Below are 23511 nucleotides of genomic sequence, written 5' to 3'. Positions count from 1 at the left end.
TGCTTTTCACATTTATTTGCTTAACTAAAAATATATTGAAATACAGGAGGTTAAAGTGGAGTAGCAGTAGAATTTGGTTTGCTTTCACGCTGCTCTTTTCAGACCGGACCAAACTGCTTTACTAATTGCCATTCTGTTAAAACTGCTGGCAGTGAAGCCTGAGGATGAGGAAGCTCGGCTCATGATCTGGACTGAAAGTGAAAGTCGTTAACATAACAGCAGAGATGTTACAATATATTACAATGCTTGACCACCTCTGTTCTGATTGTGCCTTCTACTTTTTTTTCTGTACTGTGTGCCTGACGGTTTCCATTTCTTCATTCTGATGATAATTAACTGCATCATTTTGGTGAAGCTGAGACTTCCAGTGCCCCCCCAGCAGATCGCGCCCCAGGTTACTAGGAAAGACTAGGAAGACACTGATCATGATGGAAATTTAAAAAACAAAACAAAGAGGAAACAATGAGAATGAATAAATTGGGAAATTTTAATTTATGTAAATATTTACTTCTTGATCTGAACAAAATATTAAAACAAGTGTGTGTGTTTGTCAGGTGTGCTCAGATCAAAACAAACAAAAATAAATTGGCTCATCTGTACACAGGGGCAAAGGCCAGTTGTTTCTCATGACCTCTGACCTTCAACATCAAGCAGTGTCACCTGTTCAATTTCTCATCAAACCTGCAACAAACAGAGACACAAAGTCAGTAGAATCACATAAGTGACAGGACGAGGACAAGAGATGGTAGAGTCACAGCTGAATTTCTGCAGAGGAACGGTAGAATTACAGTATGACAATGGAATCAGTAGAATCAGAGTAGAGGAAGAGAAGAATCACAGTAGAGTGACAGCAGAATTACAGTGAAATTGCAGTAGAGGGACGGTAGAGTCACAGTAGAATCACAGTGGAGTGACAGAACAACTCTTACTGGCGGATGGCGTCTGGGATTTGAAGGTTTTCTGTGGGGACGAACTCAGAAAGTTGCTGCAAACTGTGAACAAACCGGAGCTTCCTGCTGAACTTCTCACTGCAAAGATCAAACGTCAACCGTTACAGCTGAGGCACTACAGAAGCTACAGACACCACAAGAGCCATGGACGCTACAGCAGCTACACGAGTCACAGAAGATACTGAAACTACATTTTCTACGTTATGTGAGCAGTGACACATCTAGATTCCAGTTTTAGTTGTGCTGGATGTTATGCTGATTTCCACACAGTTGACCACAACATACTGCCTGGCAGACCTGAGGAACGTCTTGCACTGCATTAGATTGGTTTAAGTCTTACTTGCAGGATAGGGACCACTCCGTGTCAACAGGTAATGATAAATCTGAGCATATGAAAATCACTTGTGTGGTTCCTCAAGGCTACATCCTTGGGCCTCTTTTGTTTCATATCTACATGCTCGATGTGGCTCAGATCCTGGAACATTGTATCATCTTCTTTGCAGATGACACGACACTATGTGTCGGTGTCAGTGAATGACCACAGCCTCTGTTTTCTCCTGAGTGAATGCATGAATGAAATTATTGAGTGGATATATTCGTTTCTGGACACCTGAGGACTGCTGACACTCACGTCTTTTGACACAATCGTTTCTTTTCAGTATTAGTCGGACTTCAGGCTGGACCACGGTTTAAACACACTTTGAAAAGAAAAGATGAGATATCTGCTTTTCCTTAGACCCTGAATATAAGACCGCCTCATGTTTTCAGACTTATTAAAAAACTAAACCTTGTCATGTATCCCAATACAGTACTTAAAGGTGCATTAAGGAGTTTTACAACCTTAAAAATACTTATTTTCCACCATAAATATGTTACACATTTTTAATGATGTGTACAATGTGCCCTGACATATTCATTACAAGTACCTCTAACAGCGCTAAATTGTCACTTGAAAGTTGCAGTGCCGGTCCGGCACCAGCATTTTTTGGGGGAGAATTTGAAAGGAATGACATAATGCGCGCTCCGGCTGGTTAGGTTTCATTTTGTCCGCCATTACTCCGCCAGATGCTTAGTGAGCAACAACTGAGCAGGAGCTTCCAGAAAGTAAGAAAAGACTGGCTTCCAGCACTGCCACAGCTCCAGCACAGACTCCAGCAGGTAAAAGAAACTTAAATCTTACTCGAGCGCTACTAAAAGAGCGAGGAAGGAGTTCCTCTCTTCCGTGCACGCGAGCCACAGGCACGAGTTTTTCACTAAGCTGCATTACACCCAAGGCCTGCAGGGGGCGCTGTTTCGCAAAAAACGTGCAAACTCCTCAATGCACCTTTAAATTAAAGAAGCTGTATGTGTGTGTGTGTGTGTGTGTGTGTGTGTGTGTGTGTGTGTGTGTGTTCTCGTATTTCTATCCTTGTCGGGGCCAAATGTCCCCACAAGGATAGCAAAACGTGGAACGACGTGCCTTGTGGGGACCTTTTTCCGGTCCTAAGTAGGAGAAACAGTGTTTTCTTGACCATGTTGTTGTTACTGAAAAAAGTAAAAGTGCAAAAACATTTCTTTAGGGTTAGGCTTTATTGTGGTGTGGGTTAGGGTTAGGGTAAGGGTCAGGGTTAGGGGCTAGACATGAATGGGAGTCAATGGAAGGTCCCCACAAGGATAGAAATACGAGACCGTGCGTGTGTGTGTGTGTGTGTGTACCTGATGAAGGGCTTTACCAGTGTCAGCATGGCTCTGATGTACCAGGCAGGATGGACAACCAGCAAACCTTTCAGGTCCTTCTTCAGCCTGGAAACAAATCGGGACTCAGATTACAACCTGTCACCATGAAAACTACAGGCAGGCGTAACTCCGTCCCTCAGGTATGTCCAGGTGCCTGAAACTATTGTACCTTCGGTCGATTGACAGGTAGCACTGATGGAGCCACTTGATGGCCGGTAGTTTGTTTCTGGGAGCCATGGCACACAGGTAGACCAGCAGGTAGTTCTCTGAGACCATCAAGTCCAAGGTGCCCACAATATACCTGAAAATCCACAAACACACACACACACACACACACACACACACACACACACACACACACACACACACACACACACACACACAGGTACTGTGACATCTGAATCCAGGTAATCTATAATCGATCTCACCTTCAGACCACAGACCCTCACCTGAACAAGTTGTCCATAACATACTCGTAGTTTTCCACTGTGTTCTCCGGCAGGTAACAGGAGGTGAACAGGATGATGGCATTCATTCCATCGCCATAGTAACCTGATAACGAATCCCATACAGAGGTGTGTGTGTGTGTGTGTGATTTGATGGGTGTGTTACAGGCATGCTGCGAGTGTGTCAAAGTTAAGTTCCAGGCAGGTCACAGGTAAGTCACAGGCACGATGAAGGTGTGTTACATGGTTGTCACAGGTGTGTTACAGGTTCGACACAGGTGTGTGAGTGACCTTCTGACCTCCATGTGACAGGACCTGCAGGTACGGCTCCAAGACGCTCATGTTGACGTGGTATTCATGTCCAGAGATGAAGAACCTCCTCCAGCGGCGCCCACTGCTGTCTACCCGGTCCAGCTCCATCAGACCCTCAGACGGCTCCACCGGGCTTCTGACAGCGCCCTCCCCTCCACCCTTCTCCATCCGAGGGAGGTCATCTGTCGAGAGAGGTCAGAGGTCAGCCCCACTGAGGGCACCCTTCAGTGCTTCTCTCAGTGTCTCACCTTCCCACTCCAGGTCGTGGTAGCCGTCCGGCAGGGTTTCTGTCTCGCTGTCTGACGGCGTCTCCAGAGCCTCCAGGTTGATGTCAAATGATGGCGTCCCGTCCGGCGATGCCGACAGCGCGGCGGCAGAGAAGCTGTCGTTGTTCGGGTCGCTGCTCGAGTCACGGCGACTCAGAGTGAGGCTGAGCGACGGGGCCACGAGGCGCTTCTTAGCTCCTCCTCCAGCTGTGCCTGATAGGGCCAGGCTGGTGGGCGGGGCTAAGGTTATCACAGGTGGCAGAGGAAACAGAGACTTTTATTTTGAAGGGCAATATTAATTAACATTAGATAATGAAGCTTTAATGAACACAAACAAGATGTTCACCTGGGCCTTCTCCATCTTCCTCTGGACCTGATGCCTCCTCTGGACTCCGAGAATCCTCAGGGAGCGGCCTGGACCGTCCAAGCAGTAGCCAGACAGGACAGACAAGACATCGGGGTTAGCACTCATGGGTCCCAGTCAGTGCTTTCCTCAGTTTTCATGAGCATCAGTTAACATTTTCTTTCCTTACTTGTCAGCATCTTTTAGTTTTAGCACCTTTTAGTTCAGTTAGCATCTGTCAGTGTCACTTTGGTTTGATGAGCATTGGTCATTTTGACCTCTGACCTTGGGAAGCCGTCATCCTGCCACTCCTCATTCAGCTCCATGCCCTGGATGTTGGGGGGCCCAGGGGACTCAGCAGCAGCCCTGCAGGGACCAGACACCCCGTTCACCTGTGATCAGATTCTACTCTCATCTTCTCTCAGACTGGATGATACCGTCTGTCAACACGCTGTCCAACTTTAACAATGCACACAATAAAGGTGACTCATCAAAACTCTGTGCAACACACACACACACACACACACACACACACACACACACACACAGTTTCCTGGTTTTGGACAGGTGAGTGTGTTCAGCTCATCGGCCCCTGGTGCAGCCGCTCGCTCTGAATCAGATCAGACTGAACTAACCTGCCCGACCACTCTCAGCAGGCACACCTGAGCAGTTCCCTTTCTTCCTCTGTTTGTAGGTGTGCTGGTAAACGCATCCAAGTCATCACACCTGTGTGTGTGTATGTGTGTGTAGGTGTCAGGTGCAGGCCATCTTCCTTCAGGTGAAGGATCTTGTTTCCAAAGCGGTGGCTCCAGGGTTGAGTGGGTGAACAGTAGGACTGTTGGCCGAGCCTGCAGCAGAGGTCAGTGGAGGTCCTCGAAGATTTCCAGCAAGGAACTTGGGTTTTGAGACCACTTTTAGTCTTCTTTTAGGCATTTAGTTTCTGCCAAAGACCTAAGGAAGTTCCTATTGTCTTCTGTGAGTGGTTTTCCAAACACCATGGGGTTCAAGGAGACTTACAGCTTCTCTTTTCAAGGGTTTCAGAAGTCCTCGAAGTGGATCCAGAGGAGCTCCAGCAGACTACGAGAATCTTGCAGGACGTTCCGAGAAGGTTTTTCAGAACAGTTTTAGAAGTCTTTCCAAAGGTCTGACAGAAAATGTTCATGTATTGGAGGATCAGAGGTCTCCGGGGGTCTTTTGGGAGAACCTAATGTGGGTTCATGAAGAGCAGCTCATAAGTTGAAAGGCTTCAACAGGTGGTTCTTCAGGAGGAAACTGTAAATCCTGAATGAGTGGGGATGAGCTGAAGATTCGAGAGAATGTGGACCGGTTCTGGAAGAGATTTCAGGAACCTTGAAAAGATTCTGGAAGTCTTTGGGGAGCTTTGGACCACCGGATTAATTTTGATGTGGTCTAGTAAGAAAAAAACACCTGAATCCTGGAAACAGATACTGGACAGAGGTGACGTCATGGACAGCAGTCGAAAGATGGATGAAGAACCTGTCCCTGGACCTCAGGTTACACACAGAGAACATTTGATCCCATGGCAGAGAGAGCCAAGAGCAGTCAACACATCAGTATCGGTCCACCGGGAAAAGTCAAAACCCAAAGAGAGACGGACAGACTGAGCTGTATGGGGGTGTCAGGTGTGAATATCAAACGTACCTGTGCTGAGGAGTTTCCGAGGGGGAGCTCATGATGTCACAATGATGTCACGGTGTGTTTTGACCACACGTCTGACCGTGTCTCTCTCTCTCTCTCTCTCTGTGAGGCTCGCCCGCCCTGTTCTGCCTGACAGGTTGAGCTGCATTTCAGTGCAGAGCTGCTCTCTGATTGGTGTAGCCTCACCTGCCTCGTGCAGGCAGGTGAGGCTGCATTAATGCTCGCCAATCAGAATGCGGTGGGCTTCCTCTGGGACACCCGACACCTCAGACGTGAGGCAGGGCGGTCCACCTCCGCCTGCCGGCAGGCTGCCACCAGCCACGCCTCCGTCCTCATCACCATACAGGTCAATGCTGACTTCCACATGCAACTTTATCTCTCAACTTCAAAAGCTCCCTCATGTTAGCAGTACCGACTGTGTGCCGTGTGACGTCAGCTGTGGGTCAGATGTTCAGCAGAACAATGGCTAAACCCACATCTAGATCACTCTTCTTCCAATCTCTCCACCCAAGGTCTACCATCAGTTTTTGGTTGAGTTATTGTTGTTTACGTTTTTCCTATTTATGTATTTTTTCCTTTTTTTTTTTTGCTCTCTTCATTGTCATTTTACTGATTACAACTGACCATAGGCACTTTGTTTACAATGTGTTTCCATATTAAAACATGATCTGTTGAAAAACCCAAGACAGGTAATAAAGCAGGTTGGCACAATGTAATGGATCAAGTGAAACAAAATAAAATGCCTTTCACAATAAGAGCTCTAAAATGTTGATGCCATGTGATTGCTCGTAGTTTAGAAACAAATGCTAATTCATGATGGTTGCTTCTGGTTCCGATCCAGTGAAATAATTAGAGATAAAGAGTAAAACATCTTTGGAAACATTTATTTTGAAGGTACACTTCAAACCAACCAGCAGTCCAGGCCTTAATGTTTAACAGATCTGTAACAGATTCTGTTTCATGGTTTTGAGTCTGATGGTTCTGGAACTGGTGGTTCTTCATGTATCGGATGAGGATCCGGATTCTTCAGTGCCCGTCTCCATGGTGACCATGGTGTCAATGCTTAACAGTTCAGAGGTCAGAGGACATCCTGCTGAACTTGTCCTCCAGGTCCTGAGCACTGATGTGAGGCAGACCTTCGTCTAGAGGACATCCGTCCACCAGACTGTTCATCGGGGTCGGCGGTACTTTACACTCCTCCTCATCCTCATCCTCCATGTTGCCATGGCGACCGCCTCCACACTGCTCCTTTAGAAAGTCCTTCACCAAGGGGAGGAGCTTCTTACGGGATGCCAGTGTGTTACCTGGAATGAGAGCGTGAGGGTCAGCGACTAGGGGAGGGGTGAGGGTGGCGGACAGTGAGGGTGGAGGACAGCGAGGGTGGATATGTTGCGCCTCACCCTGCTGATAGGCTGAGATGGAAGGATGCGGGCTGCTGATCGGACTGAGGTTGAGAGCGGGGCTTCGGGCCTGCTCCAGGTACTGGCTCACCTGGGGAAAGGAGGACACTGTTGGACACTGTTGGACACTGTTGCCATGACGACGCCATGCTTGAGTGACAGGAGTGAGGAGAAGAGGGTGTGTACCTGCTGCCTGTAGGGGGCACTGTGGCTGAACACAGCCAGCTCTCTGACTGGCTCTTTGCTCTCAGTGAAAGAGATTGTCATCAGCAGCAGCAAATCAAATCCAAGCTTCTGACAGAAGGAAGAAAGCTCCGCCTCCAACCCCTCCCTCTGCAGGAAGTCCTGTCTCACACACACCACACACAGTGTACCACACACTGGCCCACACACTGGACAGCACAATGTACTAATTTAGTGTGTATAGGTACTCACTGACCTCCAGGGTGATGTAGAGAACTGAGATGGCGAGATTCAAACTTCCTGAAACAGCTTTCATGTCTTTTAGTAACATCTGTTCAGTGTTGAGACCTGAGAATGAAAAATATGGAAATTATGTACTTTATATACTTCAACATAAACACTTGAAAACTACAAACATAAACTGTTAGATAGTACTGTAAAGGACAGGATGAATACAGCAGGTTCAAACCAGGCGCCAACCTCCACTCATAAAACATGAAGACAATGCGGAAGTGCAAAAAAGCTGTAATTCCGGAGAGATTCCAGCAGGGGGCGATGATACTGGTTTCAAAAAGAGACCCGGTCCCATTGGAACCCATTCAAAAATGCCAATTTTCAGTGTGCAAATAAACATACAAAGCGCCCGGTTTCAGAACATATTTTGGTCTCTATCACTAGTTTCTATAACCGTGCTGTCTTCACCAGACTCTGATTTTCACATAAATCATCTGTTGATTTTATATTACGAGCTAAAGTTTTGCATAAATCGCCCTATCACAGCACCTCCTCTGTCCACGTGATGCGGTCACGTGACGGGCGGGACCAATCAGATTTACATCCGGTTTCAAATATTCAATGTGGAGACGTCCTGCTGGACTAGGTAAAGTCTTCAGAACGGCGGTTGGGAACTCTATGGGTGACGTCACGAAAGGTCTGTCAATTTATATACAATCTATGGTTCAAACTCACCTGACACGTCGAACTTGGCGTTCTGCAGTGCGTTGAACAGAGCGCCTCTCGGAGGCAGAGCAGGGAACCGCGACTCCAACGCTGCTGCATACTGACTGTCTTTACCTGTAACCTTACCTGCAGCAGGGGACATGTTGACACAGTCCAGCACCACCGCAGCTACACACAGAGAGAGACAAAGAGACGGAAAGACACAATGTCATTATGGGGTACTCTGAGAATAAATTTCAGGGAAAAATAATTTAATCAATTTTGGGTTCAGACCATAACGTAAGAAACTGTGGGAAAAGTGAAGTGCTGAGATGGCAGTGGGTGCTCTGTATGTCATTTTTATCTAAAACCCTTGTGTGTTAATGAGACCACTAAAGTGCCCAGACAGGTCTTGGGGTGCCGTGTAACTGTGTTTGGGTGTGTGTGTGTGTGTGTGTGTGTGTGTGTGTGTGTGTGTGTGTGTGTGTGTGTGTGTGTGTGTACCGTAGAGCAGCTGTGCGAGTTGCTGGGTCAGGATATGTGGCGCTTTCTGGATGATACGTTCTGTTACTAAGGTAGCGCAGGAACCCACCATCTCCACGGTAACAGGGCAGGATGGGGAGGTCTCCCGCTCCAGCAGGTGGTGGTCGATCACCTCCACCACCGCCCCCTCCAGGTCATGGTCTGAACTGCAGGGGAGAGGAGTATGTTTTCCTGTACAGGTGTGTGAGGGTACACAAACCGGTGTGTGTGGTTACCTGGGTAGAACGTTGTGGTCAACCAGTGTCAGGCGGAGGCGGCCAGCCCGGTGCAGTGCTTGCAGATCCAGCTGGTCCCTGAAGGTGAGAAGGTCCGGGGACAGGCCGGTCTGGCGCAGCAAGAAGAGGTTGTCAGAGCGCAGCAGCAGCTCAGACTGACGGATGTTCAGCAGAGGGACAGCGAACGCATCGCCAGGTGCAGTCTGACCGAGATAGAAGAAGAGAGGTCACAAATGAGGTCTCACCGAAGGCCATCAGGCTAATGACTGAACAAACACCCACCTTAAACAGGAAGTATGCATAGACCAGAGCAGACACCATGGAGTCCAGGTCGCATGCCTCGTTCCCCAGAACCACATGGAATCCGGGAGAGTCCTTGTCCGAGCCGGTCTAAGGGACAGAGACAGCACCAAGGTAAAAACCATCTTATGAGAAACACATGAGACCAAAATGTACAAAATACACAAAGAACAGTACGCTGCAAACACTGAAGGTCTGTTAAATTGGCTTTCTTATTTGGTTTTGCCTCACTCAGTACGGGTCATTTTGGAGAATCAAAATATGTCTCCAGAAATTATCCACATGATACTAAAGCAAAGGTGCACTTTATTGAAGTATGAAAAGCACTAGCCTACTATTATAAATGAATCCTTCTGGCATGGGCAGAGGGGGCTACTACCATTGCAGTGCCATACAGTTTCATTATTATTGACTCCTAGCATCATCATTATGTAAACAGACACCCAGGTTTTCACTTGAAAACGTGATCGTGCAAACGGGGCCTGAGAAAGTAACTGAGTATCAGCCTTCGCATTGTTATGATAACGTTTTGGTTTGTGTTGTATATTCATCTTTAAATTAGGCTGTTTTACGTTTATCTACACGCTCATGCCGCCTCCTGCAGGCCGCAGAGCGAACCACACTCACGTGCTAACGGGCTAACCGTGTGTGTGTGTGTGTGTGTGTGTGTGTGTGTGTGTGTGTGTGTGTGTGTGTGTGTGTGTGTGTTACCTTCACGGCCTGCTGGCAGCTCGTCAGAAACTCCTCCATCTCCTGCCGTTAGCCGTTAGCCGCTAGCCGCCGCTGCTCGGCCCGGTTTCACGGAGCCAGTGGACTCGGTCGCGGGCGGCCCCGGCGGCAGACCGGCGGCGGGCGAGCGGTCAACAGTCGGTCCGTTAACAGTCACACCGTCGGTCCACTGCTGGTGCTGAGCGGGTGAAAGGTCAGGACGCCTTCAAGGACATGACTAAAGCTCGGAAACAAGAAGACAAACTCACAGCTACGGGTCGGAAGAGTGCAGGCGGGGTGATGTTTAGAGGAGGGCCTCCTAAAATACAGTCTCATTTCAACTAGTAAAAATATAGGCCAATCAATCCTTAACTGAAAGTGAAACATTTTACTTTGATTATTATGTCCTTCAGTTTTTGGCACAGTTTGTACATCACTGTGGTCATTTACTTATGTTGTATTTTCAAACTGCTGAGTCGCAAAGGCACAATGATCAAGAAGAATCGAATGACACGAAATTATAATTAATCCGAGAATCAGTTACAACTCTGATTTTAAATGTGAGAAGAAGAATGAAAAACATTTAAAGTATTTTTTCGGGAACTCCCAGAATCGATTAATGTGACCATAAGTCATATTTCCTGTAGTCTTTGAAGGTAACATGCCTCCACAGGAGAGTGGAACTGTGGGTAATGTAGTTCAATGCAGGCCAATTCAATGGAGAGCCACGTGCAGGAACATAATCAGTTCATGTCAAGAGCATCAAAAAGCGCGAGATGATAAAAGAAAGTGACAGATTAAAAGAAAAAGAGAGGACACAATGGAAAGATGAATCAAAAATCTCTGGATGGACAAGATAATTTTTTATAAAATGATAAAAATTCAAAAGAATTTTTTAAACCAGACCTGAAACAATCTTAACTTCAAATCAGAGAATAACCAATAATTGAAAACAGCAAATTTGACTGAAAATTAGATAAACAATTTAAAAAATGGGAATAATAAAATTAAGTAAAGTTTCATAGAAGAACAATACTGAGCATGCTCTTATAAGGAATGTAAACAGAGAAAAAAAATCATGACAGAAATGTATATTTAAAAATTTAAAATTACACTCCTAACAGGAAAAACATGAAGTGATACAAAAAACACAGGAAAAAGATCAGTCTCCCCTTGGGGGGCTTGCTTTTCTGCTTTCAGCCCATCATATTCATAGTTAAATTTAAGTATAGATACGAGGCTGCGGTTGCCACGGTGCTGCACCAGGGAAGCAGTCATCAAAAGTCTTCCTCAGGGACTCCATTAGAAAACAGCCAGCTATGGGATTCAAACCTGTGAACTTCAGATTTCCCCAAGGAATGTCCCTGTCTGCCCCCTCCCCCAAAAAGAGACATGATTTCTTTTCTTAAAACTCTTTTAATAATCACTTTTGTTTCATGTTTGTCATCAGATGTGAAAAAGTTTTTGACATTCAGTCGACTTGTTTCTGCTCAGAGAATTCAGTTTGTGTCCATCTCTGGGTCTCTGTCAGCTCTTGGTTCTGCAGCGCACACTGTGGCTCTGAACTCAGACCTGATGAGGGGATAACCGAGATGGTCACAGACTGAACCCTAACACTGGTTTACAGGAACACCCCACTAGACCGCTCTGGTTTACAGCGCACTGGAGGACTCTGGCTGGATTCAGCACGCTGGGTTATGGTACGCCTGAGGACACCGTAGCCTGGCTGTAGCCTGCGTCCTCATAAACTGGCGTACAGTCGAATGTCCCTGTGACCTGACATCAGATCTTCTCCACGTAGTTTCCAGGGAACATTCCCTCTCTGCCGCGCAGCCGGCCGAACCACCAACCGGACGGATCTGCAGGGACAGAGAGGACAGCTTCAAACACTGAGGAGGTGCAGCAGTCAGATCTATCCGAGTCATGGAGATCATGTATTCAGCGGCGCCATGTCCAGTTTAGAACCCACCAAGTGCAACAACAACCACACTGCCCCCTTTTGCTTCAAAGGTGTAACTGCAGAATTTAGAGAGTCGCGACAGTAACAAAGCCTCAGTATCCACAGAGCTACAGTCAAAGCAGAATCAACAGTCAAAGGACCATACTGCTCCATCAGTACAGGTCGTACCATCAGCAGCATCAGCAGCAGGCTGTGTCCTCTATGGTAAAATAGTTACAGTGTAAGCATATTAATAATTTTAGAATTGCTGTTAGTACAAGCAGTTGCAGCAATTTTAAAAGAAAAATTAGATGTTTCTGCATTAGTACACACGTATTTGCAGTACCTGGGGTACTTGATGGTACATTATTGGTAGTTATTACTGTGATGTGCAGTGTTCGTGGTGAGTACCTTCGCTGATGATTTCAATGACGTCGTCAGCATTGAAGCTCAGCTCGTCTGTGTCCTGGGCATCGTAGGCGTACAAAGCTCTGCACTGAGGACTCCGGGGCTTCGGTTTGGGTCGACCCGCTCCAGGAACAGGCTTCACCTCCTTCGACCGCCGCCGGTGCATTCTGCGGACGGGGAGCAGGGATTACCATCATCGGGACCCGGGTGAGGATGTCGACTAGCGGTCAGTGCCGGTGGTCGTGATCAGCGGGTCACTAGTTTTGCTTTAACTGGTTAAACTGGTTACACTGTAAACACGTCAATGCTGACAGGAGTTTGTTGCATTCCCCGGACTGGGTGCGGCTGACTTTCACACAAAGCTGTTTCCCACATGTTCTTAAAGTTGTGTTGTTCTTCTAATTGATGAATAGATTCTCTTCTTTTATGTGAAAACATTTTTAAATTATCCAGGTGAAACTTCAAAAATGCCACAAGATGTATTTTTGTAATCACAGTGAAAGTATTTTTCCAGTTGCTTTATCTTATTTTTAAAGGTGGAACATATTTTGTGTGTTTTGAATTTTATTTGGTGGAAAGTGGCAAAAACTGTTCTTAAAGGTCATCGCTCTGTGAATCAGAGTGACTGATGAGCTTTTTCCCCTCTGCGGGCCTCACCCTGCGGCGCCCTGCTCTGGAACGCTCATGAAGCCCATGTCGCTGTGCTGGGGACCCCGGTTGGAAGACCGCTGCTGGTTGTGGAGGCGGGGCAGGGTGGGCTGCTCCATGCTGGACTGCTGCCTCAGCAGCGAGCCTCTGGAGGAGGGGGCGCCCCCGCCCCGGCTGGGAGCTCTGCCCCCCCTGGAGCGAGCACCTATGACACAGAAGGAAAATTGAGTTCTTGTGCTCAGACGGAAGAGAACGTACACCCGAAGCAAAGTTCACCGGAGCTGTGGTGCCCGCTGGGAGGAGCGTGGCCCCCCATTTGGCGGCTCTTCCGGGTGTCTCTCCTGGTGGGTCCTGCAGGGCAGAGAGGAGGTGAGTGAGAGGACACAACAGGGAACAGAAGGGGCAGAACAAATCACACAAATTTATTTCAAAATTTGCATAGTGCCAAATACTACACAGTCATTTCAAGGCACAGTGGAGGTTCAGGGTCAGAAGGAGAGAAAAAGATAGGACAGAGAGACTTTGCAGAGGGATTGAGATGCTGATTGAGGTAAGGGGTAGGGATGGGGGATACGAGGCTTCCAGTTGCACCATTAGAGATCCTGCATGGAGGTAGAAGAAGAAGAGGAGAGAGAGAGAGAGAGAGAGAGAGAGAGAGAGAGAGAGCGAGAGAGAGCGAGAGAGAGAGAGACTGACTACTGGAGATATGTTAGTGAAATGCAACAGTGAAACATGGTGAGTGAGAAAGAGTGTCCCAGCAGCCCTAACCTGTAGCAGCTTCAACAGAAAACGGTCCAGGGTGGCCTGAAACCCATCTAACTCTAAGCTTTATTAAACAGAAACTGAAAACTATGCTTCCTGTGTCCCGGCTGCTCAGGACATGCAGGAGAACCACTAACAGAAAGACCTGCACTTGCTCTGTGGGCTACATTAGCATCTGACGCTAGCCGGGAAGTTAATGCTAAGCTATGCTAGCAAATGAATTCAAATAGTGAAAAGAGGCTGAGGATGGGTAAAGCTGGTGCTTGTAATGACCAAGCTACGTTTAACATCATAGGATCAAAATTCACTTTTAGCTGTGAAGACTCCAACAAATGAGGCAGTAGTGAGAAGAGCAGCTGCACGGCTCCACGCTGCGACCAAGTGAACCAGGAAGTGATGTGATTACCAAGAGATAACAGGAGGAAACTTACGGGAGTTCTTGGGCAGGCCCGGTCCGATGGAGACCTGCAGGACTTTTCCACTGGGCTTCAGGACCGCCTCGTCTCCCTGACCCACTTGGAACTGGATCTGTCTGGATCCCGAGGAAGTGAACGGACCCCAGCCCTCTTTCTTCACCTTAAACTCCAGACTGCAGGAGGAGAGGGCAGATCGACACCGACGGGTCAACAATCTGGCTGAACGAGACGGACACGAACAGAGGTGCTGTCCCTCGACTCACAGGTTGTTGAATTTGAGGGGCAGTTGTTTGTCCGTCTTCTCCTGATAACGTTTCACCAGCAGACTGAGAAACTCTGTCTTAAAAACGCTCTGAAGAACGCTGTCGTACTCTTCCTCGTGGACGATAAAGAAGTCATCCTGCAGAGTGCTGAGCGGCAAACAGAGACAGAACGAGACAGAGAGAGACAGAGGGACAGCATGAGAGCCTGGTCAAAAATCTGGGAAATCTCTGCTTCAAAAGGACCAGACTTTCTTTGCTTTCTTTGGCAGAACCATTTTCAATATCTGACCCAGTAGCGAGCCGTGAGAGGACATGAAGCTTGTCAGATGAAATGTTTTCAGAACCTGAATAAGTCCAATAGTCCTTTGAGGACTACAATCATTGTAATGAGTTTACTGTCACAGTGGATCCAGTTCTCTTTCTAAGCTCTGGGTTTATATATCATTTGTTCATTCTGCTGGTTCTAGCTGTAGACTCAGTGCGGGTCCTGGTGTTGTACCTCATGGAAACAGACTGGATCTTCTTGATCTCGATCTGCCTTTTCAGGACTTCCTGAATCTGACCCTTTTCTGGACCTTGTTTCACCTTCTCCCGGCCGATCATGTAGAGGAACTTGGAGGTCAGGATGAGGTCCCGCTTCACCGGCTGAGGAACAAGAAAAACAGTGTAGCTGCAGTTAAAATCTTTGATTTGAGTGACTGTTCTCACTGTCTGAGTCAGTTTGACCATACCACCATTAGAGAGCTGTTTGGTTCTCTTTTTTCTTGGGTTGTAATTCTTGTATTAACTCTTGTTCTAGTCCCTGGTCAGATTTGACCATCCTTGGTCATTGTGGAAATGACAAGTCTAAAAGCCATCAGTCTGAAGTTAGTAAGGTGAAACATAGCTGTGTGAAGTGAAAGAAGGTGCCGGTGTGAATCCACATTGTGTTGCCTGGTAGGTGTGGGTCAGCCTCCTGGGCCTGATCTCCTCTGGGAGAACCAGATCCTTAATGAGAGGGGGGTCCAGGTTCTTACTCTGAATCTTCGATCATATTTGACCACCACGTCGGCAAAATCAATCCTTTCTCTGCGGTTAACGAACCGCCGGATCTCAGGATGGTGGTCGGTTCCGATGTAGTCGCCCACGAAGTTCCGGTTGATGCTGTTCCTGCGGCGCTCCTTCTTGTTGAGCAGGACGTCGGAGGCTGGAAGAGACAGCAGATGCTTGGAGACACTGACCGGGATGGAGACGTCTCTGGGGATGAAGACCAGTCTCACCTTCCTCCCTCATCTTCACGTACTTGCGAACAGCAATGTGTTTACGCCACGCCTTCTGGATGACCCGCGCATACCCGTTAAACTTCCTCTCCCTCATCTCCTCCAGCAGGAAGAGCTGCACACAGGAGAGACAGCAGTGTGTCTGTCAGTGTCCAGTCCGTCTGTCCGTCTGTCAGTGTCCAGTCTGTGTCTTGGTGGACAGCTCATCACACTGCAATGCCTCAGCGGATCGTACCGACTCTGGAGCTTTAATGAAGATTTTGCTCTTTCCCAGCTGAAACTGATCCTGGTCCATGTGGACGGACCTGAGGAGGTGCAGAACTCCCTGACGCTCCTCGCCCCTCCACTGGGGCCAGCTCTCCTTGGTCAGGATGGCGTACCTGCACGAGAACAGCATCTGTCAGCGTTTCCGAAGCGGCAAGACCGATGTCTGTTTCTGAGCTGGACTTCGACCTCTGACCTGTGCAGGAACTTGTTGAAGACTCGTCTGTAGGCATACCCGGCTCGGCGTACCCGGATGTTCTCGCGCAGGCCAAGGTACTCCACCTGATGCTTGACCCGGTTCTCCTCCCAGTCCCGGGGGCGTTTGGTCTCGTTGGGCTTGATGCAGCGGATGTAGTGGGGGGTGCACTTCATCAGGGTCTGCACCAGAGAGTTGGCTTGTTTCTGCAGACCGACCAGAAAGTAAGAATGTCAGATGGACAGAATCACACAACCACAGTCATGGAACCATCACCCGACAACCACGATCAGAACCCCAGAGACCCATCAGAAAACCACAGCCAACAACAGGGCAGAGAGAACTATATTTTTGTCCAGTGGTGGCATAGAGGCTGGAGAAGCGGACCTGAGGTTTGAAGTTTGCAGGTTTGAATATCACAGCAGACAGGTCGCCACTGTGGGACCGCCATCAGCTCCCCGCAGCGGTCCACCGCATCCTGCAATCAGGATGGGTGAAGGCGGAAAAAAGGAATTTCCCTAAGGGGATTAATAAGGTATGATTAGTTTAATTTATAGCCAGGAAACCACAGAAAGAAGATTAGAAAAGAGTCAGGACAGAGAAACACCAGCGGAGAACAACAGGGAGCCTCTCTGGTAGAACCACAGTGAGAGAACAGGACTGTGACCATGACAGGGTTTGTGATGAATGATCACTTTTAATTTCGCTGTGCCTTGGGATTTTTTTGTGTTGTTTTTCTCGAACTTAAGTGATGAACACATGCCAGACAGAAGAACCTCAGAACACCCACTGCAGAGCAAGAGAACGTCCGAGTCCCGGCATCGCATGAACTTTCTCACCTTGATCTTAATGCTCGCCGTCGACGGTCGCCCTCGCTTCTCCGCCTCCAGGTTCTCAGGGAACAGAGCCCTGATGAATGGACTAACCGCACACACAGCACGCATTTTACGGCAGAAAGAAGACACACAAAGAAACACAGAAGACGCCTACTCACACACACTACTTACAACTCGCTGCCCTGCATCAGCTCGATGATGTCGTTAAACAACACATCTCTGTTCCGCTCACAAAACCCATTCGCATCATACGACACCTAGACACACACACACACGGATGGCTTTAGGAAGATTACAGGTGTGTTACAGGCAGGAAAACAGAGGTGTTTATGGCACGATAAAGGTGTGTTGCAGATGTGTTACTGATGTTGTACAGATGTGATCCAGGCTGGTTTCTCCCGTGTACCTTGCCAGCGTAGTGGTGCACGATGAATCCTCTGTTCCAGCTGCTGAAGTGTTCGTGGGATCCCACCTGCCCCTGCAGCTTCTGCAGCAGCGTCTGATCCGCCCCCTCACCTTTGGCGTGCATCGTCGCGCAAACATCGTCCAGGATGCTCATGATCCCAGGAGGATTCTGGGAACCGCAGTGCAGATGGACGGTTGGAGGTGTTCTGGGTTCCCATCAGCGCCCACTCGAGCTCTGCGACTGACTCACCAGCTTGGACTCGATCAGATCACAGACCACCTTGTTGTTGAAGTAGTCGATGGGAGTCCAGCTGATTCCCTCGTGAACATATTCCTCCTGCAGACACCAACAAGCTGTTGATACTCTGGAGTAACTCGGCTTAACACACAGCTTTACACTTCGAATTTGAGGTCAAACAATTTCTCTTTCAAATTTCTCAGATTGCTGTCAACAAAACTGCAAACATCAGGTTGGATATGTGAAGATGATCAACGTGGTCTGTTCCGTTCCAGCACTCCGTGTCACCTGCTCGGCCTTCAGAGTCAGCTCGATGAAGATCTGCTGGAGCTTTTCGTTGACGAAGTTGATGCAGAACTGCTCAAAGCCATTTTGCTGAAAACAAAAAGTCAAACAGCTGTTTGTTACTGTGACAACATGATAGACACTCTGGACAATGTTCCCCCATGTCCACAAAGTGACTCTTTTATCTTGTACCCTCTGTTCATGCATCAGTCTGCCTCAACATGATGTGGTGAAATTACAGATCAGTCGGTCTCTGTTTCTACCAGCTGGGGGAAGAAATCTCTCTGGAGGTCACTCCAGGGAAGTGTGTGTCTCTATGTGTACCTGGAAGATCTCAAAGCCGTAGATATCGAGGACTCCCACGTTGAGCTCCTCCTGGTCCTTCTGCATGGCTCTGTTGATGCTCTGGAGGACACACACACGCACACAGTGAGCCACACACACACACACACAAAAACAGCAGCAGAAGTGGACATGTCGTGCAGTGGAGGACTGACGTGGACCAGGAAGTCGAAGAGTCGGGTGTACAGCGCCTTGGACAGGGCGTCCCGGGTGAAACAGGCCTGCTCCGTGTTCAGCGTCACTGCGATGGACTCGGTCTTCCCTCCCCACCGGCTGTCCATCACCCTGCTGGTCAGCTTACTGCACAGACTGTCCTGAGGGATCCCCAACAGGTAGGCCGGGAAGGCCAGGACTGGAGACGAAGAGGCGGGGTGGGGAGGGACAGAGAGGGACGCGGCATCTTATTTGTTGTCTAATCAGTTGGAGTATTTGTTGGCGGTAAAGTGGGGCCTGTCTTCAGTCGTCTGAATGATGTCTGCTGTACTTACAGTCCTGGCTCTCCACCACGGCGTAGTTGTTCTCTTCTCTGAAGTTGATGTTTCCCAGATGCAGAATCCCTGCAACAATCTGAAGAACAGAATCCTGCTCCTCCATCGACAGACCCACCACGGACATCGCCGCCTGCAGGTACACACAGGTACACACAGGTACACACATTGGCCCCTGCAGGCACACACACTGGCCACACAGCTCCAGACAGACGGTCCGTACCAGAGTATCAGCGAACTCCTTGGTGTCATCCACATCCTCCACTGTGAAGGTTCCTGATTGGTTGAGGTAGCTGTAATAGTCAGGTGTCGTGACCCCAAGGTTCTCCTTCTGTTCTCCACTGGCCCCGCCCAGTAGCTGAGGTTAGAGGTCACAGAGGTCACACATCAAGTCATCTGATCCCGACACAGGCATCAGCATGTGGAAGTACCAGGTAGTGGCAGTTCCTTTCTGCAGTACCTGGTAGTAGATGTGGAAGTTCCTCTCTCCAGGGTTTTGGGACACAACTCGACTCTTCTCAAGTAAAAAGTTTGAGATTTTTCCTCCATCCGGGGCTCCTCCCCGACTGAACTGGATCTCAAAGTATTTCCCCTGGTGGACGACGGACAGAAGGGAGAAAGGAGGATAGAGGGACAGAGTGCTCACATGTCCAGTGCATCTTGTGTGTGTTTTGTGTGTATTTGTGCTCACAAATCTGCTGGAGTTGTTGTTTCGGACAGTTTTGGCGTTCCCGAACGCCTCGAGGAGCGGGTTGGACTGGAGGATGATGTCTTTGACGTGCTGCACAGAAAAGTTTTCATTTAATATTAACTCTTCAGATATTTAGAACAAACCCCGAAACCTGCAGGACAGCTGCGATTCCGAGTTCTTTAGAACCTGCAGCTCGCTGTGTCTCCTGATGTCTTTAATAAAGACTTTTTCTATGCTTGATTTTCTTTGAATTGCTTTTAAATCTTTAACCATTACTTGATTTCTCTTAACAGATCTTCTCACTTGTGTGAGTTTCAATCCGAGAAGAATCTTGGATTGACTTAGAACGTGTTTCACAGATATAATTACCTCAGCTTACTGTGAGCACTGACCTGGACTTTTTCTCCTCCTCCAGACACTTTGGACACGTAGCTCATGATGTATTTAGCAGCAACAGTTTTCCCTGCTCCACTTTCTCCACTGAAACACACACACACACACACGCAGTGAAGTGAAGCCAGATGTGTGGCCTTGCTGGTGTCTCGTGTTAGATTCCTCCTACCTGATGATCACACACTGGTTCTCGTTGTCGATCATCATGTTCCTGTACATGTTGTCGGCCAGAGCGTAGATGTGGGGCGGGTTTTCGTACTGAGCCTGGAGGTTTGTCAGCATGTTTGTTTGTTAGTTAGCATGTCTGTTAGCGCGTTTGTTTGTTTGTTAGTTAGTTGTTTGTCTCACCGCTCCCTGGTACAGCTCCACTTCTCTGTCAGTGAAATACGGCAGCTGCTTGAACGGATTGACTGAGATCAGGACCGGACCGATGTAGGTCTGACAGATAGGGATTAAGGACCACAACCAGGACCAAGGCCAAGGCCAGAACCCAGAGCAGGACTAGGGCCTGGACCAGGGTCAGGACCAGGAACACTACAGGGAGCACTTCAACAAGAGATTATTTGGTCGTGGCAAATTTCTGGTTCATTCGTAGCTTCATTCTGGTTATTTATTTACATTATGATTTATTTTATCAGGACTCGAGGTCTCAAGGATACAAAGATGTAGTCGTCCATGTATCTCTTCTTCAGGTTGTCGGTGATGGCGTCCTCGCTGATCTTGGACAGCAGGACCATGTCGTCCACCCCGCTCACCTTCACATTCTGAGCCTGCCAATGGTAGCGCTCCTTACTGCCCTGAGGAGGCGGGACATGGAGAGTGAGGGCGGGTCAGCAGCGCACCTGTCAGGGTAAGCCCCGCCCACCCCAATCACCTCAAGAATCATTGGTTTGAAGTCATTTACCTCAGGTAAGTAAAGAACTGGAGCTTTTTCTATTGTTCAAATGAACTTTGAATTTCAATTTTTCATTGTTTTTTTTTTTTTATCTCAGGTTGTTTAACAATCATTTAGTGAATCGGTCGTTATATTTATGTGTCTTTTATTTAGATTTAAGTAGATGTGTTCTTTTATTGTATAAAAGTGTCCCAGCCCCCCATAAAATTTGTCTCAGCCCTTGAAATGTGTCCCGGACCCCCAAAATGTTGTCCCACGTCTCAGGTCCTGCTCCTCCAGGCCTGTGAATGGATTCCCAGCATTCCTCAGTCCTGTGAGTACTTGTTGTCCTGAAAAGTGGCGACGCCTCAACGTGTTCGCCTCGACACGCCCAGAGGCAGGCGGTGCGTGTGTGTGCGTGTGTGTGTGTGTGCGTACCTAAGGAAGGGCTGATAAGGGGGATAAGGGTAAAGGAGGGCTGATGGGAGGTTAAAGAAGGGATGAGGAGGAGGGATAGGGCTAAAGGGGGGATGATGGGGGGATTGAGTGAAGGAGGGCTGATGGGAGGTAAAATGGTACTGATGGGGTCTGAAGGAGACCTGATGAAGGGTGATGGGGGTTAGAGGATAGCTGATAGGGATGATGGCGTGAAATAGAGCTTTGGAGTGAAGGGTTAGGGGTGAGGTACACTTAAGAACTTTAAATAAAAGCTTCTTCTCAGCGAACAAGACTTTAAGCTGTTCTGCAGCAAAGGAAGTTGATCCCATCTTGAAAGTTACTAACTCCTACTGGTGTTCCAACTTTTCCTTACAACCCCTCCGTCTGCTTAATCGCAGTGTTGGAACAGAATGTAGTGCCACACTCTGAACATCAGCTCAGCAGCATGTACTGCAGAAAGCCATGTGGTGCCATAAGAATGGTGAGAAAAAGCCAAATAACAATGGAACAGAGACAGACCATCACAACACTTGAAAAAGGAAATCTTTCCGACAGTAAACTAAAGTTTCCCAACTACAGAATCAGAAAACACATCTCCTAAAGTTAGCTGCTTGGTGCCGGGCGGCTCAGGACAACAGCCTCAAGCACCAGAACTGGTCGTATTGGAACAATGGACTGGTGAATCAACATTTCAAATCAACTGGGACTGTTTTTCTGGATCCAGGGTCAGTGACTGTGACCAAAACAGCCGTGACACATTCTGCAGCGCCATTTAACATCCTCCGTGAGCCCAGAGGATCACGGGTTCATCCTACAGCGAGGTAATGACTCAGAGCAGAACTCCAGGCTGTGGTGCAAACTGCATTATGAAGAAAGAACACGGTGGTAACTTGAAAACATGGAGCGGCCAAAACAGAGCTGGTCTGGGACAAACTGGACACGAGTGAAAAACTTCTGCAGCTGGAAGAACTTTCTGAAAAAGATTTGATTTCTATTGGAGAAAGAAAGTCACAAGTGTGTTCAGCTGTTATACCAGGCTACTGAATGTCAACAGTTCAGAATGCATTTTGGTTTATAAATCGATTCCATGATTTCTTTTTAACTCAAAGCTATTTAATTGTTCCATACTTTCATTTCAGAGTAAAAAAATGACACATTCAGCAGAATGATCGTAAATTAAAAAGAGAGAGAGAGAGATTGGGCTGTTCTGAAACTTGTAGCCCATTGTTCAGACACCCAGTATAATTTCTACATTTGTTGATTCTTGATTTTACCATCATTGTCTTTATCTTTATTTTTAAAAGTTTTTTTTTTTTTGGTTTCCACTTTATTTTCATGTTTAGTTTTAAAGGAAACCAGACAGCAGCACATATTCAGAACCAGTTCCAGAACCAAAACCAGGATCAGTGCAGGGACCAGGACGATCAGAACTAGAACCAGGTCCGGAATGAGGAGGAACGAGGACGAGGTTTCATCCGGGCTGTTCTTATCGGAGTTTTACTCACCATGTCTGCAGCTCTGCTCCACTTCCTGCTTCAGGTAAAAGTTCAGGAGTGTCCTGTCTCAGGTGGATCCCAGTGGATCCAGGTGGATCCGGGTAGATCCCGGGCTGACGGGGCTGACCCGGGTCTGCTGGGCCCTGTTCCGGGTCTGTGTGGTCCGGTCCGTTTCGGTTTATCCTGATAATGTTGCTGAGAGCTGCATTCCTCTGCCTGCCTGTTTTTTCCTCCCTCTGACTCCTGCAGGTGTGGACAGGTAGGCTTGGCCTCCTCCCGTGGAACTCTGGGTAATGGAGCCACAGGAACACTCCACTGGTCTCTGCTGCCCCCAAGTGAACCAACTGACAGGATTTCTGTCTGTTCTGATCAGAGAAACTGAGTAAAAAGACATTCAGTCCGGACTGAAGAAATTTCATTTCATGGATGCAGCATTTTATCATCAGTATTATTTGAACCACGTTTTCAATTTAGAAACAAGATCATATCTTTAACTATTAGGTTTTTCTTACAAGGAAGCAAATATATTTATTGGAAACTCTTAATGAACATGGACAATGGTGGTTCTGTTTTTGCAGAAAGACTAGAGTAGGGAGATGCCAGTATAAATATCCATGAAGGATCTCTACGTGAACTTCTGTAATTTTATATGGGATAAGGTATTTGTTATCAGATATTTTTTTCACAATCACCAAGTGAAACAGGAAGTGATATAAAATCAGAAGAGGGGGTCCTGACAAATTTCTAAAATTGAAAAAAACAAAAAAAAAAAAAAAAAAAAAGAAGCCCAGAAATTTGACAGACATCATAAAGGGACAGTTCATTAGTTTTAATGGGAGGACACATCAAATGTCGGTAATTCCTCCAAGAGCTCCAGGCGGCAGCAGTGA

The 23511-nt window shown here is 47.7% G+C and overlaps 3 protein-coding genes across 4 annotated transcripts; all 3 read right to left on the bottom strand.

Annotated features, from left to right (window-relative positions):
- Positions 1-467: 467 nt before the first annotated feature.
- bnipl (BCL2 interacting protein like) lies at positions 468-5837 on the bottom strand. Of its 2 annotated transcripts, none has more exons than XM_030103240.1 (10): positions 5696-5837; positions 4319-4399; positions 4037-4104; positions 3673-3930; positions 3412-3606; positions 3116-3218; positions 2836-2967; positions 2646-2732; positions 930-1028; positions 468-681 (listed from the first exon to the last, which is right to left on the bottom strand). In XM_030103240.1, exons 1-10 carry the CDS (start codon positions 5725-5727, stop codon positions 657-659), a joined length of 1080 nt encoding a protein of 359 aa, XP_029959100.1. In that variant the 5' UTR covers positions 5728-5837; the 3' UTR covers positions 468-656. The 2 variants fall into 2 exon arrangements, with proteins under 2 accessions (XP_029959100.1, XP_029959101.1); XM_030103241.1 differs by lacking the exon at positions 5696-5837 and adding an exon at positions 4669-4710.
- Positions 5838-6566: 729 nt separating this feature from the next.
- On the bottom strand, positions 6567-10205 carry prune (prune exopolyphosphatase). Its single transcript, XM_030103239.1, has 9 exons — positions 9984-10205; positions 9255-9362; positions 8973-9175; positions 8719-8903; positions 8245-8403; positions 7532-7623; positions 7279-7437; positions 7093-7183; positions 6567-6996 (listed from the first exon to the last, which is right to left on the bottom strand). Exons 1-9 carry the CDS (start codon positions 10020-10022, stop codon positions 6764-6766), a joined length of 1269 nt encoding a protein of 422 aa, XP_029959099.1. The 5' UTR covers positions 10023-10205; the 3' UTR covers positions 6567-6763.
- A 588-nt stretch (positions 10206-10793) lies between these two features.
- myo1eb (myosin IEb) lies at positions 10794-22874 on the bottom strand. Its single transcript, XM_030103230.1, has 27 exons — positions 22631-22874; positions 20473-20610; positions 20162-20251; positions 19983-20077; positions 19813-19900; positions 19421-19510; positions 19190-19321; positions 18953-19087; positions 18730-18862; positions 18397-18593; positions 18224-18304; positions 17903-17989; positions 17627-17713; positions 17378-17545; positions 17143-17228; positions 16975-17056; positions 16136-16341; positions 15911-16055; positions 15676-15790; positions 15433-15602; positions 14916-15061; positions 14417-14563; positions 14169-14326; positions 13252-13326; positions 12985-13180; positions 12331-12494; positions 10794-11839 (listed from the first exon to the last, which is right to left on the bottom strand). Exons 1-27 carry the CDS (start codon positions 22631-22633, stop codon positions 11763-11765), a joined length of 3291 nt encoding a protein of 1096 aa, XP_029959090.1. The 5' UTR covers positions 22634-22874; the 3' UTR covers positions 10794-11762.
- Positions 22875-23511: the final 637 nt, after the last annotated feature.

The sequence above is a fragment of the Salarias fasciatus genome, chromosome 11, assembly GCF_902148845.1.
Source record: "Salarias fasciatus chromosome 11, fSalaFa1.1, whole genome shotgun sequence".
NCBI classification, from domain to species: Eukaryota; Metazoa; Chordata; class Actinopteri; order Blenniiformes; family Blenniidae; genus Salarias; species Salarias fasciatus.
Note: the sequence above shows the minus strand (reverse complement) of the source record. Positions and strands in the feature narration are given on the sequence as shown.